The sequence below is a fragment of the Geotrypetes seraphini genome, chromosome 2 (assembly GCF_902459505.1).
Source record: "Geotrypetes seraphini chromosome 2, aGeoSer1.1, whole genome shotgun sequence".
NCBI classification, from domain to species: Eukaryota; Metazoa; Chordata; class Amphibia; order Gymnophiona; family Dermophiidae; genus Geotrypetes; species Geotrypetes seraphini.
In genome coordinates this window covers 335503983-335521456 of record NC_047085.1, presented here as the reverse complement: position 1 = coordinate 335521456, position 17474 = coordinate 335503983, and the positions used below count along the sequence as shown (strand labels likewise).

At 45.6% G+C, this 17474-nt stretch overlaps 1 protein-coding gene across 6 annotated transcripts in view; it reads right to left on the bottom strand.

Annotated features, from left to right (window-relative positions):
* The window catches only part of CDK13 (cyclin dependent kinase 13), a 231348-nt gene that overhangs the window by 196026 nt on the left and 17848 nt on the right, over positions 1–17474 (bottom strand). For 3 of the 6 annotated variants that reach the window (XM_033930257.1, XM_033930251.1, XM_033930256.1), the window contains exons 2-3: positions 6912–7529; positions 5018–5188 (exon numbers count right to left, since the gene is read on the bottom strand). In XM_033930257.1, the coding sequence (XP_033786148.1) occupies positions 5018–5188; positions 6912–7456 (716 nt within the window). In that variant the 5' untranslated portion in view covers positions 7457–7529. The remainder of the gene's footprint in view (positions 1–5017; positions 5189–6911; positions 7530–17474) is intronic. The other 3 variants (XM_033930258.1, XM_033930252.1, XM_033930259.1) reach the window with 1 other exon arrangement.

Genomic DNA, 17474 nt, shown 5'->3' with positions numbered 1-17474 from the left:
AATGCGGAGAGAAAGCACTCTCGGAAGACCAATTCGCCGCGAGACAAATCTCCTCCAAGGAAAAAACCTCTGGGCCGAGCCCAAGAAGTAGCCATCGCTCCGGTGGAATGGTCATGAAGTTCTTTCGCCAACCGCTTCCCTGCCAGCAAGCAAGCATAAAGAATGTCCTCCTGGACCCATCGAGCGATGGAGGCTTCGGACGCCGCCATACGTTTGAGGCGTTCCTTGAAGAATACAAAAAGGAGATATAAACAACTAAAAGTCGTTAGAAACCGAGATCGCGGAGAACGCTACGTACGTATCAAAAAATGCAGGGAATAAAAGCACTGCTCCCAATTTTTCTTCCCAGGAAGAAGGAAGGAAAAGCGAGCATGACATAAAAGAAAGGATGACACCCCCCTAGAAAGAAATAGTGGTACCATCCGAACTGATACCCCATATTTCGGAAATCAGAAATAGGAATCCCCGTTGAACAAGGTCTGCAACATAGAAAACTGCAGAGCTGAAGCCATGGCCACAAGAAACCCCATGTTCAACAGCCCAGCCCTTTAGAGTCCCTAAAGACAAGGATGAAATGAAGCCTTCGGTAAACTGAGAAAAAGTACGTGAAGATTGTACTCCAAACCGGGCTTTCTAAGAGGCGCATGAATATACCGCACTCTGTTTAGGAACTGAACTACATGAAGCTGAGAAGTAAGCGAAGAGCAATTTACCTAGCCCTTGTAACAAGCCAAGAATGGCACTAGAAGCTGAAGGGAATTGAACACTAAGCCCTCGGCAATACACTTGTGCCAAAAAGGAACTCTGGAGTGGTTCAAACGTTAAGAAGCACCCAAGAAAGGAAAAACCCTCCAAAAGGAAGCAGAAGCCATAGGAGAAGACGTCCGTAGCACCTGAATAAGAGAAGAAACAACCTGCTTCGCATAACCCTTACACGTCAGCCAAGATTTTTCAAAAAACTAGGTCGTAATACTAAAGTAGTACAAATATCCATGTTGATCGGACCCTAGGCGAGCAAAGCCGGAGATACCAGGAAACTTCTTAGTCCAGCTGTCAAAAGACTCATCAAATCCGCATAGTAAGGATGGCGCCGCCAATCCAGAGATTCTACAAATACTGTGCCCAGAAAGTGAGCTCGAGATGGCAAATCCAAGCCATCATCATCCAGCGGAAAACACTGAAAAAGAGAAGGCAGAGGCGAGAAAGGAGCCATGCAGCTACCCCCTCTAACTCCCATTTCCTGGGCCCGCCGAAAAAGCTAGGAAGCTTAGAATTGAGAGACGAGGCCATGAGGTCTAGGTCAAGGAGATCTCACGTCCATAAAAAGAGCTAGAAAGCCTGAGCCACAAATCTCAATATCCAGGATGCAGAAGATTACACTATTACTAACATGCACACTTTCCAGAGCGTACACGGCGCTGTACACTGTAATATACAAGAAATGGGCCATGCTCAGATTCCGCAGAGAGAAAGTCTATCCAAACTCTTATCCTGATCCATAAAAGGATCTGCCAACAAAAGACGAAGATGAGAGTCCACCCATTGAAGCAGAACAACTTCACCTGCCAACTGAGTACAACACCTACTGCCCAAGCTGTAGAGAAATACCCCCATCCTAATTCTGACCAAAAGGACCCTCAGCGGCAATCCGGAAGAATGATCTGAAGCTCCAGAAAGGTAGCCTGACCCTGCTCAAGAGTAGAATGAACAAGTACTGAGTCGCCTCTGAAGACCAGACTCCTAGAGCTGAGGATGGAAGCCACCGAGCCCCCCAACCCGACAGCCCGGGATGGTCGGTGGTCATGAGCTAGTCCAGCAAAGACCAAGGCATGCCTTGAAAAGAGAAATCGCGCTGAGCCACCAAATCATACAGAGCGATGCAGGAGCATACCAAATAATTGGAGCCCTGAGATACCGGGAACCACCGTAACAAAAGCGACTGCTGTAGCGTAAGAAGGGGAAAGCAAGCCGAAGTTCCCAGTGGAGTCAGCAATATGGATCCCAGAAACTGTACAGAATCCCATACTCTTGGTCATGGTAAGCGAAGAAGAATACCAATCTGAGACCGAGACCCCACGCCCAAGTCTCCGGAAAGAAACACATGTCTCTCCTATATGAATAAAAACATCACCCCGATATACCTATAAATAGTACAGGAGAAAAGAGCGCTGTGCAAATTTGAAGATGCACGTGTAAAGAACTGAGGAAAAGATACCACCCTTTTCGTGTCAGTCAAATGGACCGACTGGAAGTCGTTCGAATCAAGCAGACAGTCAAGAAGAAATTAGATGAATCGCCTGGTAGTGCCAAAACGGTACCACCGCCCACATCACCTAAAACGTTTGTGAAGCCTTGAGTAGGCGAAATGGCATGTGCCAAAATCGAAAGCACTGCTCCAAGAGAGGCAGGCAAACCAAGTGCCGATTCGGAGTCCATAGAGAAAATGTAAATATACTCCCAGGTTGTCTGCAGAAATGTGTAACCCCGAGAAACTAATTCAGCAGAATGGGATCCAGCCTGCCCAATGCCCCCGTCTCGGGCACCATGCAGTAAGTGGAACAACGTCCCTTAGTTCCCGAAGAACTACAAGAACTATCCTGAGGACCAGTAACACTGAAAAGGGAAACACAAAACATAGAGACTCCAAGAATAAACTGGAAACCTGAGGAGGATGCAAAGATGCAAGCATCCTGAAAAATCTTCACAGACCCCTGGGCCTGACATTATAGCATCTTCTCCCTCATGAGAAAGCCTGAAGAGTCATTGGAAGAAGTCAAGATCCCCTCAGAATGAAGTGCAGAAGGTCAGGGAATGGCAGGATGAGACTGTAGGATCTGCAAGAAGATTCTCCTAGGAAAAATCAAGTTTCACAATGTAAAGAGGAATATACTGGAACCATGAAAACAGTACTAATCCCATGCAACATGAGCGAAACACGTATGTCCTTTAAAGTGAATACGTACTAGACTCAATCAAGATGCTGCCTCTACCGCCCCATGGAAAACAACAGCATCCGTACAGGTATCAGACAAAGCTCACATCGCTAATGAGAGCTTCAGAGATGAGGCTAACAGCCACATAGCGCGTGATCCTCCGCGGGTTTGATAGAATAGGTAACTGGCTCCTGGTTAAAAGGAGCTGTACAGCCCTTCCTGTCTGGTCGGGGGGCCCGTCATGTGCCATGAGAAGATGGTGACAGGAGAAATCAGCGTGATAAGCATGGAAATCTGAAGTCCAGGCCCCCTCAGAAATAGAGAAAGAGAGTCCTGGCCGCAGGAAGAAGTGCAGTGTCATTATGCCCATAGAGACAGCCCGAACTTGGAAACTGTTTGTACTACCTTTAAGCATATATATCCTGTGCCACTACTGGACACATGCAGCTCAGCACAGAGGCCCAAATAAGGACAGTTACCAACAGACAAAGGCTCAATCTGCAGGGACCCCAAGAGAGACAATGAGATACCTGTGTGAAATACAGGGCACTATCTTAAAGCTGATCTCACTGTGCTGTGAGTTGCCGTATGTTGGCTCAGTCCGGAGACAAACCGAGACTGGGTGACCTAGCACAGGTCAGAGTCTCTCTGGTAAACCCCTTGAGTGCTAACCCCAGAGTCCGATTAAACAAGCAGCTTCCTTCAAGGGAGTACAGCAGGAACACAGACATAGAAATATAAATCTGCCCAAGCTTGTCCCAAAGCTGGTGAAACACATACAACTTGTCTGAACCGGAAAGGAGAGAAGCCCCGGCATACCCTGACCAAAGTCAGCTGGAAACAAACTACCGGAACGCTGCAGCTCTCCCACCATCGCCGGAGACCCAAGCGCACGCCTGATTCTCACTGACACGTGGCCATTGCATCAACGATCCTAGAAACATAGTCGGATTCAAGCCCCGCAAAAATTTACCCTGCCGCGGCTTGCATAGAAAGAAAATCAGACTCAGGGAATAACCAGAAGAACGGCCCACAGCGCCAGAAAAAAAAAAAACATGTCCCATTTCATGCCCGCTGCTATAAACCGGCACCTGTACAATCAGCTGCACATGGCTGTGACAAACACCGATGAAAGAGAGCCTCAGAATAAACAGGACTACTATTGCTACACTGAAACCCAACAATGAGAACAAGTGCGAGCATGAAATCGCACCACTACTGCCGCGCTGTAACCAACAAGGAAACCAAGCGCGTGCAAAGGGCGGGAAGTCCCGGCTCCCTCCATGGATTTCTAGTCATTAAACTTAGCCTCAATAATATATCCATGCTTTAAATGTACGTTGACCGAACCCACATTACTAAGACTCCCAAAGAGAACCTGAAGTTCAAACAGACATACTCACAAGCTTGTTGTTAGGGCCGGTTGAAGCCAGTTAAAGCTGGCTGATCAGCAGTAATAGCAGAATGCAGCAACTGTGGTCTCTTTTTTTTTTTTTTTACAGAGAAGGGAAAGAAGAAAAAAATTGAGACCCAGTCAGACCCTCTAGCAATGGAGGGAGGGTGAGGCAGGGACCTGGAGGGGCCCAGGTGTAACCCCTAAAGCCAGCACCGTTCAGCCGGACACCCCTGTCTCACTGAAGAGAAAATCTCAACAGAAATAGCATTGCCAGCTCACTGAAGAGAAACCTCAACAGGAGAAAATAATTTTCCAGTCACAGCCAGAATTCAGGAGTTAGCTGAATAGCGATCGTTTCCTGCTGGGAGATAGAGAATACTGGATAAACAGGAGGAGTGCCAGACAATAGGACCACCTGTTAATCAGTTTCTCTATCTCCGCCTGCTGGTAAATGTGGGCTATCCCATTGGTCTCTGGATTCATCTGCTGCTGTTGCTAGGGAATGGACATTTCCCTGCTGCAAACTTCAACGTCTATTGACTTAGGCCAAAAGGGAAGTTAGACATTTTTTTTTATTATGCCCCTCCATATGTATGATATGAAATCAATTTTTGCAGGTTACATTTAAACAAAACCAGGAGACAACACATATTCTAATCATACAAAAAATATATATATTTGAGCTTACTTTGGCCTTCGTTTTTTCTGCAGTTGTGCTGGCGTTTTCTTGCTTTCTGGACTTTTTGAAAAATTATCCACACCTAGCAATTCTGGTGGTAGTGGCAGGTCTGAAAGCAGATGACGAAGCTTTCTCTCAACTTCTTTCTTCACTGACCTTCCTGGAATACAGCTTCGGAAACTATAAAAATCAACATTAACAGTTAGAGTGGCAGGGTATTTTATTTACGTACATAAAGGAATTGTTTGGAAATCAGAAAATGACACAGGGACGAGGACAAATTTTGTCCCCATATCTTTCTCTTAAAACAAAACCATACAAAATTTTTGGGCTGGATCTCTATTGGTTTGAGACTTACAGGCAGCAGAATGGAGAACACCTTCTGAGTGCCACGCTCTGCATAACACAAAACAGCCACTTTGTCGCACTGCAGCCCAACAAAACCTGTCAGGGGGGGGACTGAAATTTTTGGAATTAGTACAACCCTTGGTACTAAGCACTAGAAAAGATTGGAATCTAACATGTGCTTGCCTCCCTTTTTATGGGCCAGCAATCTATGTGAAAAAGTTACAATAAGAAATTTAAGGCCCACTTTGACTCCTCAGTGCTCCTGACCTATACTTTGATTCAGGCTGTAACTGGACCAGTAGTCATGGCCTATGACATGCGTTTAGGATTTGCAGCATCTGTCCTTGCTTTCCCAACCCCCCTCCCCCGCAGTCCATGCAGCATATCCTTCCCTCATTCCCAACCCCAGCCCTCCCCTCTCAGCTGGATCCTACGGTATGACAGTCACCAATTCCTGACTCCCCCACCTACCACCTCCCCACTACTGAAATTTAAAATCTTTGGGCAGCTAAAGTGAATGAAGCCAGCCTCCCCACATTGGCCTGCCCCGGAAGTGTTCTTTCTGCAGCACTTCCTCTTTCCACATAGGCAGGATGCTGTAGAAAGAACACTTCCAGGGCAGGCCGACAGTGGGAGGCTGGCTTCGCGTCAGCTGCCTGAAGATTTTAAATTTCAGCGGTGGGGAGGTTGTAGGTGGGGGAGTCAGTACTCAAGGAGGTTCCTGGAGAATGTAGTGTCAGGTGCACAGTCACCTTGGGCCACAAAAAATGGCCAGGCAGGCCGGATTTGGCCCATGGGCCTTGTGTTTGACACATGTGTTATAGAGAAAGAAGTGGCAGGTTTTGGCAATCTGTTGGATTTGTACACAAAAGGAGAGAGAAGAGTCAAAGAGAACACTAAGATTGTTAACTGATGAGACAGGGAGGATGAGAGTGTTAGTCACTGAGATAGTGAGTGGGGGAAGAGGAGATGTAGGTTTGGATGGAAGGATAAGTAGCTCTGTCTTGGCCATGTTTACTTTTAAGTGACAGTTGTATAACAAACTGAGACTCAGGCTTGGATTCCTATAGTGATTTCAGGTATAGAGAGGTAGATCTAGGAGTCATCAGCATACAGGTGATATTGAAAACCATGGGAAGAGATCAGAGCACCAAGGGAATGAGTATATGTGGAGAAGAGAAGAGGTCCCAGGCACTCAAATCAATAGTGGGAGAGGCAGTGGAGGAGGATCCACCACTGAAAGATAGAAAGAGAACCAGGAGAGAATGGGGCTCTGGAATCCAAGTGAGAACAGCATGTAAAGGAGAAGGCAGTGGTCTAAAGTGTCGAAAGCAGCAGATAGGTCAAGAAAGATGAGGATCTGGCCAGGAAGGTTATTGGAGACTTTGGCAAGGCCAATTTCAGTAGAATGCAGGGGATGAAAGCCTGATTGGAATGGGTAAAGGATGTTTCACTGAATTATTAAGCAATTTTTCACACTACACCAATAGTTATATTCCCATTAGATCTACAAAACAAACTGCAGATTACAACACACATGAATTTTCCTGATCACCTGTTAGCATCTTCGTTAAGAACTGGAGGAAGAGGTAAGGGAGGAAGCGTTGAAGCCAGAGTTGAAGCCAGTGTTGAAGCCAGAAGTACCACATTCTTGTCTTTCTCCTTGACGGTTGATGTGCTTTGAAGACGCACTTTGCTTTTCTCTTTGGATTTAATGGGCTCCTCGTTAATAGCAACTGGTTTAACCTCTTTTACTTTATTTGCGCCACGGTTAGCATTTTTGTCTACAAACGTACCATCCTCCTTTTTCTCTTGAACAGACACTTTTGTTTTGGTTTTGCCATTTTTTGAAACTCCAGAATTGGAAGGAGAGGGCACTGGTTCCACTTTGACTTTTCTCAACTCTTTTAAGTTGTTCTGTGGAGGCACACTGTCCACATTTCCCTTGGTGGGTGTGGAGGCATTAGAAACTTTTGCACTGGCTTTGGCTGCCTCTGCCGCCCTGGCTTTTTTGTTCTTGTTTAGCTCAGCAGCCAGGCTACTTTTTAAAGTCAATGTGCTAGGAGAAATGCTGGATTGGCGACTCTGGGACCGTGACATCCTATGCTTGCTGCGAGACCTGGAGCGGCGTGAAGAAAAAGGGCTTCTGCTTCGTGACTTGGCTGTTCGCCTGCTTAAAATGGATAAATAGTAATTAAACACAACATCTGGCAAAAAAAATAAAAAGCCCCACACCTTTATGTACAACAATATTTCAGACAACTGTTTCTGTAAAAATGCAATTTATACAGGTGGTCATAAATTTCATCTTTAAAATAAATGACAAGTCTAAAAATGTAATTCATAACCACAGCACATCCTGGTAGCACTATTCCTCCATTGGGTTAAAAAAAAAAAAAAAAGAGGCATCGTTCCTTTATATAAATCGATGTCAACTTAAATTCTAGGAAGGGAATATAAAAACTTGGCACTGGACAATATGCAAGTCTGTTCATTCATTTCCTATTTAGGGAAATACATGAAAAATACTCCCAATTAGTGACAGCACTGCCCTTAAGCATGTTTAAACCTAGAACCTTCAATCCTACGTCCCTGAAACAAAGTGCTTAGCCAGCTGCACTCACTCTCTGGCTCACTCTCTGAATCACATATATAGTGAAGTTACTCACCTGTAACAGGTGTTCTGAAGACAGCACTCTCACATGTGGGCGACATCACCAACAAAGCTTCGGTGCGGACGCTACCCAGTGTTCTATAAAGTTTCTAGAAATGTTTGGCTGGCCTCCACCACTCATGCAAGGGCCTTCCCACCTGTCCAATTTACATGGACTGTACAGTTAGATAAAAAAGCATAAAGAATGCAAGTTCAAGAGAAGGTGGGAAGGTATGTGAGAATAAAATGTCCTGCTGTCCTCAGAGAACACCTACTACAGGTAAGTAACTGCTTTCTCCGAGAATAAGCAAGACCGTCTTCTCACATGTGGGAATCCCTGGTTACCAGGCTCACTGAAAACAATAAATTACAGACAACAGGGCTTCTAACAAGAACCAACACTAAGAACAAAAACAGTCCTGTTGTAAAATAGTAGCTTGGAGCAAAAAAATAAAAAATAAAAAAGGGGGGGGGGTCTAGGAGGACAGAGTTGGAATACAGACTTCAAACAAAATGTGCAGAACTATCTGACCAACCAACTATAGTGTTGGGTATTCTGCTGAAGATAATGAGAGGTGAATGTATGGACTAAAGACCACATTGCAGCCCTGCAAATCTTAATGGAGGCTGACTTTAAGTGGCCTGCTGATGCAGCTATGGCTCTAACACTGTGAGCCATGACATGACCCTCAAGAGTTAGTCCAGTGGGGGTGTAAGTGAAGGAGAGATACAATCTGCTAAGAAATTGGACAAAGGGTGTTTACCGATGTCTGCCCCATTCTGTTTTGAGTCAAAAGAAACAAAAATTTGGGTGGACTGTCTATAGACTTTAGTCCAGTGTATCGCAAACTGTGTGCCTTTTGAGATTTTAAGTGTACCGCAGCTCACAGGGCAGGAAGAGAGTCTCCGGCGCCTGTGTCAGATGACTTCTACCGTCGCATTGCGCATATCTGCCGGGACTCCTGTCTTTCTCATCTCCGCGCCCCCAGGACCAGCAGCGGCAGCTCTGTGTACCTTTAACTTCGGCACTCAGCTACCGCTAACAGTAGTTTAGCCTGGTTTCATCAGGCAGCCTCGGGGCCTTTGCTAGGCCAGCCTGCAACGCAGCTGTGTGCCGAAGTTAAAAGCACACAGTGAGCTGCCGCTAGCAGTGACAGGAGAGGTATTGCTGGACATAGGGGGGGGGGGTTAAAAGGGAGAAGAGGTGCTGCTGGACTTGGCAGAAAGGGAGGGAAAGGAAAGGTGCTACTCACTGGAGGGAAGGGAGCATGTTGGATTGGGGTGGGATGCCACTCGAGGGAAGAGGCAAGGACAGAGAGAGAAAGTGTTGGACTCATGGAAAGGATGAGATGGATGGGGAGGACAGAAAGGAGGGAAGGATAAATCTTATACTCTGGGGAAGGGGGAGGCCAGAGTGAGAGAGTAAGAGAGACTAAGAGAGAGAGAGCGAGAGCAAGAGTGAAAGTAAGAGAGTGAGAGTGAGTAAGAGAGAGTGAGTAAGAGAGAGTGAGAAAGAGAGAGTGTGAGAAAGAGAGAGAGTGAGAGAGCGTGAGAGTAAGAAAGAGAGAGTGAGAGAGTGACTAAGAGAGACTGAGTGAGAGAGATTGAGAGAATGTTGAGTGAGAGTGTGTAAGAGAGAGTGAGTAAGAGAGAGAGTAAGAGTGAGTGAGCGAGAGTGAGTAAGAGAGTAAGAGAGAGATGTTGGTTTGGGGAAGGAAAGAGGACCAGAGGAGAAGCATGCAGGAGGAGAGAGAAAAAATGTTGGACTGGTGGAAAGGAGGGAGAAATGTTGGACCTGTGGAAAGGAGGGAGAAATGTTGGACAGAGAGGGGGACCAGAAAGGAGGAAGGGAAAGAGAAATGTTACACAGGAGGGAGGGAGGGGGAGAGAGATGAATAAAGGAAGGGAGAGATATCAGACCGGGGAATAGAAGGGAAGAAAGAGAGTCTGGTAGCGCTATAGAAATAATAGTAGTAGTAGTAGTAGTAGTAATAAAGAGAGATGCCAGATTATGGGAAGGTGAGGAGAGAGATGCCAGACTGGGAAGGGGGGAAAGGAAGGAGAGAGATGCCGTTGACCACTTGGGGGGGAGGGAAAGAGAGCGATCTCAGACCATGGAAATAGGGAGGGAAGGAGAGAGAGAGAGAGAGAGAGAGAGAGTAGATTTTGATAAGAAAGCAGAAAAATGGAAATATTGAATTTTAAGTTAATGCCAAAGATGGATGCAATTACTGAATTACGTTCAGGGATATTATTCGACAAACACCAGGTCAGAAAAAAGTCAAAATCCAAAAAACATAACTGACCATGTAATATAAAGAGTGAGTGAGAGAGAGAGTGAGAGAGTAAGAGTGGTGAAAGATGGATGCAAGGCAGAACGTGAAGATGGAGAGAAAAATAGTCAATGAATAAGGCGGCCCTGGAAACATAGTTAAAAGCACAGAAAAATAAAGTCACCAGACAACAAAGGTAGGGAAAATGATTTTATATATAGTGATTGAAATGTGTCAGTTTCGAAAATTTATATCTACTATGTATATGAAAAATGAATGGAAAAAAATTACATTACAATTAGTAAAGGGGGTAGAGTTTGGGAGGTTTATTGTTGGGGGTACTCAGTTATTGTTAGACTTCCCTGCTGGAACGCCCTACTGGCATTTCAGGGCCTCTGCGCATGTGTGGATGTCAGCATGATGATGTCACGCATGCGCGTAATGTCATCACAGCGACATCCGTGCACTTCTGGGTGCCTTGAGCTGTGGCCACTTCCTTGAAAAAGCTTGAGACACTCTGCTTTAGTCCATAGCTCTCTTGAAGTCCAAGACGTGCAGTGCACTTTTGCCAGGATAGGCATGAAGTTTCGGCAAACATGTTTGAAGAACAACCGATTGGTTAAGAGAAATTTTGACACCACCTTAAAAAAGGAATTTAGGATGTGTGCGGAGACCTAATCTAATCTATAGGCTTATATACCGGATCATCTCTATATAATCTGTTCTGAAGAAATTTTGTGTAAGGTGGATCAGCTACTAAACCTAAAGCTCACTGACACTGTGAGCTGAAGTGACTACCACCAAAATTAAGACCTTCCAGATGACATGAAAGCTCCTTTTGAGTCACTTGATTCATCAACTGGGTAAAGACAACACTGAGGTCAAATGACACAGTTTGAGACTTGAGAGGGGGCTTTTTCAACAGCAAACCTCTCATGAAGTTAACAACCAGACACTGCAAAGATATGGGCTTACCTTCTACATGGTGATGGTAAGCATTAATTACAATGAGGTGAACCCTTACAGAGTTGTTTTTTTTAAAACCAGACTTGGAGAGGTGTAGACGATACATACTCAAGCAATTTTATAGGCCAAGGGAGAAGATCTAGGGCACTGCCCTCACACCAGATGGCAAACCTACATTTAAGAATATAGCAAACCATAGACAACCTAGAACTCAACTCAATCAACTACCCCATCCAAACCACCATAAAACTACTAGGAATAACTATAGACAGATGCTGTACCATGCAACCACAAATAAACAACACAATACAAAAATCCTTCGCTATCATGAGAAATCTCAGACAAATTCAGAAATTCTTTGAAAGAACTCAATTCCAGCTTATAGTACAATCCCTAATCCTAGGAATACTGGACTATTGCAACATCCTCTACCTCCCATGCCCAACCTTTATGACCAAACAACTACAAACAATCAAAAATACAGCTTTAAGACTCATCTACTCATTGAGAAAACATGACCATATCACAGAAGCCTACATCAACTCACATTGGCTACCAATCCAAGAAAGAATACAATTCAAATTCTACTGCATGTTATTCAAAACTCTTAACAGAGACAGCCCGTCCTACCTGAACAACCACCTCATCCCAGCATCCACAACCAGACAGAAAAACACACTCCCCATTCATTCCGCCCCCCCGATCAAAGAAGTAAAACGATCAAAACTACACGACAGCCTCCTAGCCACTCAAGCAGCAAGACTAGACAACCAGATCTCCAACCTTCTGATGTCCACCCCAGACTACAAGACATTTAGAAAAGAACTAAAAACCATACTCTTCAAGAAATTCCTGAAACAGCCCTAACCTCACGTACTCTCAACAACACTAATAATAGACAAAGGATCTACCCTTTACTATCATAGCAAGGACAATTGTAGTTTATAAATCTTCAATTAAGCCTCCCTGTTCTTAACTACCAAAGAAATGTCAAAAGATCTACTCTCTACCACTCTAGCAATTCTATTGTTATCCCATTGTAACCCTGTTTATAAATCTTTTGTAAGCCGCCTTGAACCGCAAGGTAATGGCGGAATAGAAATCCCTAATGTAATGTAATGTAATATAGCACTTATTGGTGGAATCTTTCCTGGAAGTCTCGGAGATCCAAGAATCTTGGAGAGAGCGGGAACTCGAAGGCATTGAGCATGTGCAAATGCTCAAGGCCCAGCAAAAAGGACAGCAGATCTTCGGGCACCGGCATGTCCTGTGCATTGGTGCAGGGTGCCAGATGGAGGGTAAGCGATGTATTTTGGGTGGGTAGATGGGATGCCGGATCGCGGCAGGGGGGATGCCGGATCGCCGGGGGGGGGGGGAGGGCCTTCGTGAGCAATGCCAGTTCTCGGGGGGATAGAGCAGTGCTGCTGGCCTCGGGGGGGGGGGGGGGGGGGGGTGGGGGGGGGGGGGGGAAAACCACTCAAGCGAGTTTCCCTTACTTTCTATGGGGAAACTCACTTTGATATACGAGCAATTTGGTTTACAAGCATGCTTCTGGAACAAATTATGCTCATAAACCAAGGTTCCACTGTAGATATATATATATATATGTATGTATATATATATGTATGTATATATATATGTATGTATGTATATGGAAAAATTATGTTCTTACCTGTTAATTTTCTTTCCTTTAGACGCAGCAGATGAATCCAGAGACTAGCGGGATAGCCCACATCTACCAGCAGGCGGAGATAGAGAAACTGATTAACAGGTGGTCCTATTGGCTGGCATGCCTCCTGTATCTCCAGTATTGCTCCTTGCCCAAGCATCCGGAACTAGTAACATACTTAGCCTGTAAAAAACTTCTTTCCCATCAGAAAATGCCAAGGTAGAAACACAAAAGACCACGAACAACCACAAGGAAACTACTGAAACTCACGAAACAGAAACCGTGAGCCAAAAACCAGAAAGGGATGGGGCTCTGGATTCATCTGCTACGTCTAAAGCACAGGTGTCAAAGTCGGTCCTCAAGGGCCAGAATCCAGTCGGGTTTTCAGGATTTCCCCAATGAATCTGCATGAGATCTATTTGCATGCACTGCTTTCAATGCATATTCATTGGGGAAATCCAGAAAACCCGACTGGATTCCGGCCCTCGAGGAGGGACTTTGACACCCCTGGTCTAAAGGAAAGAAAATTAACAGTTAAGAACATAATTTTTCCTTCCTTCGCATTACCAGCAGATGAATCCAGAGACTAGCGGGATGTAGTAAAGCAATCCAAAATCTGGGCGGGAAGCTAACATCATCTCCGCAATGAGCGAAGCAACATCAGGCTCAGCACGCGCTGCCACATGCAACCAGGAGCGCATAAAAAAGGAATGCTCAGAAGAGTAAATAGCCTCAAGACAGATCTCTCCAAGGACAAAACCATCTGGGCTCAGCCGAAGAAGCAGCCAAAGCTCCCGCTGAATGAGCAGTAAGATTGTTCATCAAAGGCTGCTTCACTGAACTCTTGAAGGGAGCTAATGGGTAGAAGAAACCAAGAAAGGAAAAGCCACCCAAAGGAAGCATCAGCCACAGGTGAAGACGTCTGAACCGCTTGGAGAAGCGAAGAAAGAATCTGCATCGCATAACTCTGACATGTCACTCATGACTATGCAAAAGCTAGGGCGTAATATCAAAGTAGGACGAAGCCCTAGGTTGATCTGACCAGAGGTGAATCAGTCCAGAGATACCAGGAAGATCAACAGCTCGTCCAAAGAACGACTCATCAGAGCCGCACAGCAAAGACTAATAACTGCGCCCCGAAAGCGAGCATGAGATGGCCCAAGCATCGAATCAGCAGCCAGGGGAAAACACAGAAAAAGGAGAAACCAGAGGTGAGAAGAGAAAGAAGCAACGCTGCTACCACCTCTGACGGCTCCTCCCTTCGTCTGTGGAAGAAGGCAGGAATCTTTGAATATCGAGACAAGGCCAAGAGGTCTAGATCCAGAACATCTCATCCGTATACAGAGAGCAGGATTCAGAAGAACGTAGTACTACTACTAATACATTACATTAAGGATTTCTATTCCGCCATTACCTTGCGGTTCAAGGCGGATTACAAAAGATTAATAAAACGGGGTTACAATGGGAGAACTATTGATTAACTAGAGAGGTAAGTGGTAGATCTTTTAACATTTCACGGGTTGTTAAGGGTAAGGCGGTTTGCAAAAGAATTAAGAAGGGGGGTCACAATGGAAGCCCTGTTGTTATTACTAGTGAAGTAAAGGGTAGATCAATTGTCAGTTTTAGAGTTATTAAGAGTACGTGATGTTATGGCTGCTTCAGGAATTTCTTGAAAAGTATAGTTTTTATTTCTTTTCTGAATGTCTTGTAGTCTAGGGTGGTCGTCAGAAGGTTGGAAATCTGGTTGTCCAGCCTTGCGACTTGAGTGGCTAGGAGGCCGTCGTGTAGTTTTGATCGTTTTACTTCCTTGATTGGGGGAGGTATGAATGGGGAGTGTGTTTTTCTGTGTCTGGTAGTGGGTGCTTGGATGAGGCGGTTGTTCAGGTAAGATGGGCTGAAAGGCATATACAGCACTGTCATTTAAACATACAATAGATGGCCACGCACAGAGTTTGCGGCAAGAAAGTCCATCAAAACTCATTTCCTGTTCCACAAAATGATCTGCCAACAGAAGAGGAAAATGAGTTTCCACCCACTGAATTAGAACCATATCATCACTCGCCAACCGCCCTGGTCGAAGACAACAACCACCATCCTAATCCTGACCTAAAAAAATCGCCAGCATCATCCTGAGAGAATGGCCTGAAACTCCAAAAAAAATGGTAGCTTGACCATGAGTCAGAGTAGCAGAAAGAACAAGTACCGAGTCGCCTCTGAAGACCAGACTCCATGAGCTGAGGAATGAAGGCACTGAGCCCCCCAACCCGACAGCCTGGGATGTTCGGTGACAGCGAGCAAGACCCGCAAAGACCGAGGCATGCCCTTGAAAAGAGCAATCTTGCTGAGCCACTAAATATATTGAGTGATGCTGGAGGAGCCAAGGAAATAATACAACCTGAGCCCAGAGAAAGCGGGAACCACCGGAACAAAAGTGACTGCCAAAGCATTCCAATGTGAAAGCAAGCCGAAGACCCCAATGGAGGCAGCACCATGTAGCCTTGAACCTGAACAGAATCCCATACTGATGTTCTTGGTGACTGAAGAAGGCAAACAGGAGACCGAAACCCATCGTCTTAGTCCCTGGGAAGAAACACATCGCTCTCCAACAAGAATAACAACAGCTTCCCGATATTCAAATAATCAGTACAGGAGAAAAGAGCACCATGCAAATGTGAAGAGTCACGTCCAAAGAACTGAAGAAAAGAAATCACTCTTTGATGGGGATGTCACCTGACCCGGCTGGAAGACGCCCAAATCAAGCAGTCAGCTAAGAAAAAAAGTAGGTGAATCTCCTGTTCGTGCCACAATGCCACTACAGCCCACATGTTTCAAAAGGATCGTGAAGCCTTAGCCAGGCAAAATGGCAAGTGCCAAAACTGAGATCGCTACTCCAAGAGAAGCAAGCAAACCTAGTGCTGATTCGGTGTTCATAGCGAACCTGGAAATATTCCCCCAGTGGTACTTCTGAAATGTTTAACTTAGAGAAACTAATTCAGCACAATGAGATCCAGCCCCCCAGTCTGACCAAGTCCCTAGTCCTGGGCACCATGACGTAAGTGGAAGAACCTCTCCTAAGTTCCTGAAAAACTGACAGAACTGCCCCAAGGACCAGGAACACATAAAAGGGAAGCTCAATACACAGAGACCCCAAGAACGAACCGGAAATCGGAGGAGGGTGCAAAGTGGCAAGCATCCTGAAAATGTCCAAAGTCCCCTGACCTGACCTCATAGCGTGTTCCCCCTCATGAGAAAGCCTAAAGAGTTAGTGGAAGAAGTCAAGATCCCTTCAGAATGAAGTGCAGAAGGTCAGGAAATGGCTGGAGAAAAAATGCAAGTTCTGGAAGATGTTGTTGTGACGACGCCAAACTTTGCAACATAGTAGGCAGATGCTTATTACCTGATAATATGACACACGACCTACTGCTGCTGGAACAATGGTCAAATACTTGGCAGCTAGGCTTCAATGCTAAAAAATGCAAGATAATGCACTTGGGCAAGAGAAACCCGCGTAGAACTTATGTACTAAATGGTGAGACCTTGGTTAGGACCACGGAGGAACGCGATCTAGGAGTGATCATTAGCGAGGACATGAAAGTTGCCAATCAAGTGGAGAAGGCTTCCTCCAGGGCAAGACAAATGATGGGGTGTATCTGCAGAAGTTTCGTCAGCAGGAGACCTGAAGTTATGATGCCGTTGTACAGAGCCATGGTGAGGCCTCACTTAGAGTACTGTGTTCAGTTTTGGAGACCACACTATGGAAAGGACGTGCTGAGGATCGAGTCGGTTCAGCGAACGGCCACCAGGATGGTCATGGGGCTCAAGGATCTCACGTATGAAGAAAGACTAAAGAAATTGCGGCTGTACTCACTCACAAGAGAACGGGGAGATATGATTGAAACGTATAAGTACATCACGGGACGCATCGAGTCAGGAGATGATATCTTCTGGCTCATGGGACCCTCGACCACCAGAGGGCATCCACTGAAAATCAGGGGAGGGAAGTTTCATGGCGACTCCAGGAAGTACTTCTTCACCGAAAGAGTGGTGGATCATTGGAACAGACTCCCACTCCAGGTGATAAAGGCCAGCAGCGTGACGGATTTTAAGAAAAAATGGGATACTCACGTGGGATCTTTAAGGGAGTAAATTCAGGGGGGGGGGGATACTTGGAATGGGCAGACTTGGTGGGTTATAGCCCTTTTCTGCCGCTTTTTTCTATGTTTCTATCACAAACGGCATCCGCTGAAGTGACAATGTCGCCCAAGGATGGCAAAGCAAAGATACGACCGATACTGTGGAAGAAATCAACATGTGAGCAATCTTCTTCGAGAATCAACACTGAAAGGAACTGCCGCGGATGAACCACGGAACTGTGCAATCTCATAGTTGTCACCCTGAAATAACTGATGTAGAATAAGTAAGTGAGCCAAAAAAAGAGCCAGTACCAGACTAACCGAACAACCCACCAGGGGTACCAGAAAGGAACAAGCATAACCACCCTGGCCCCAGTGGGCAAGAGGAACTGGAACTACTGCCTCGAGTTTCATGAACCACTGG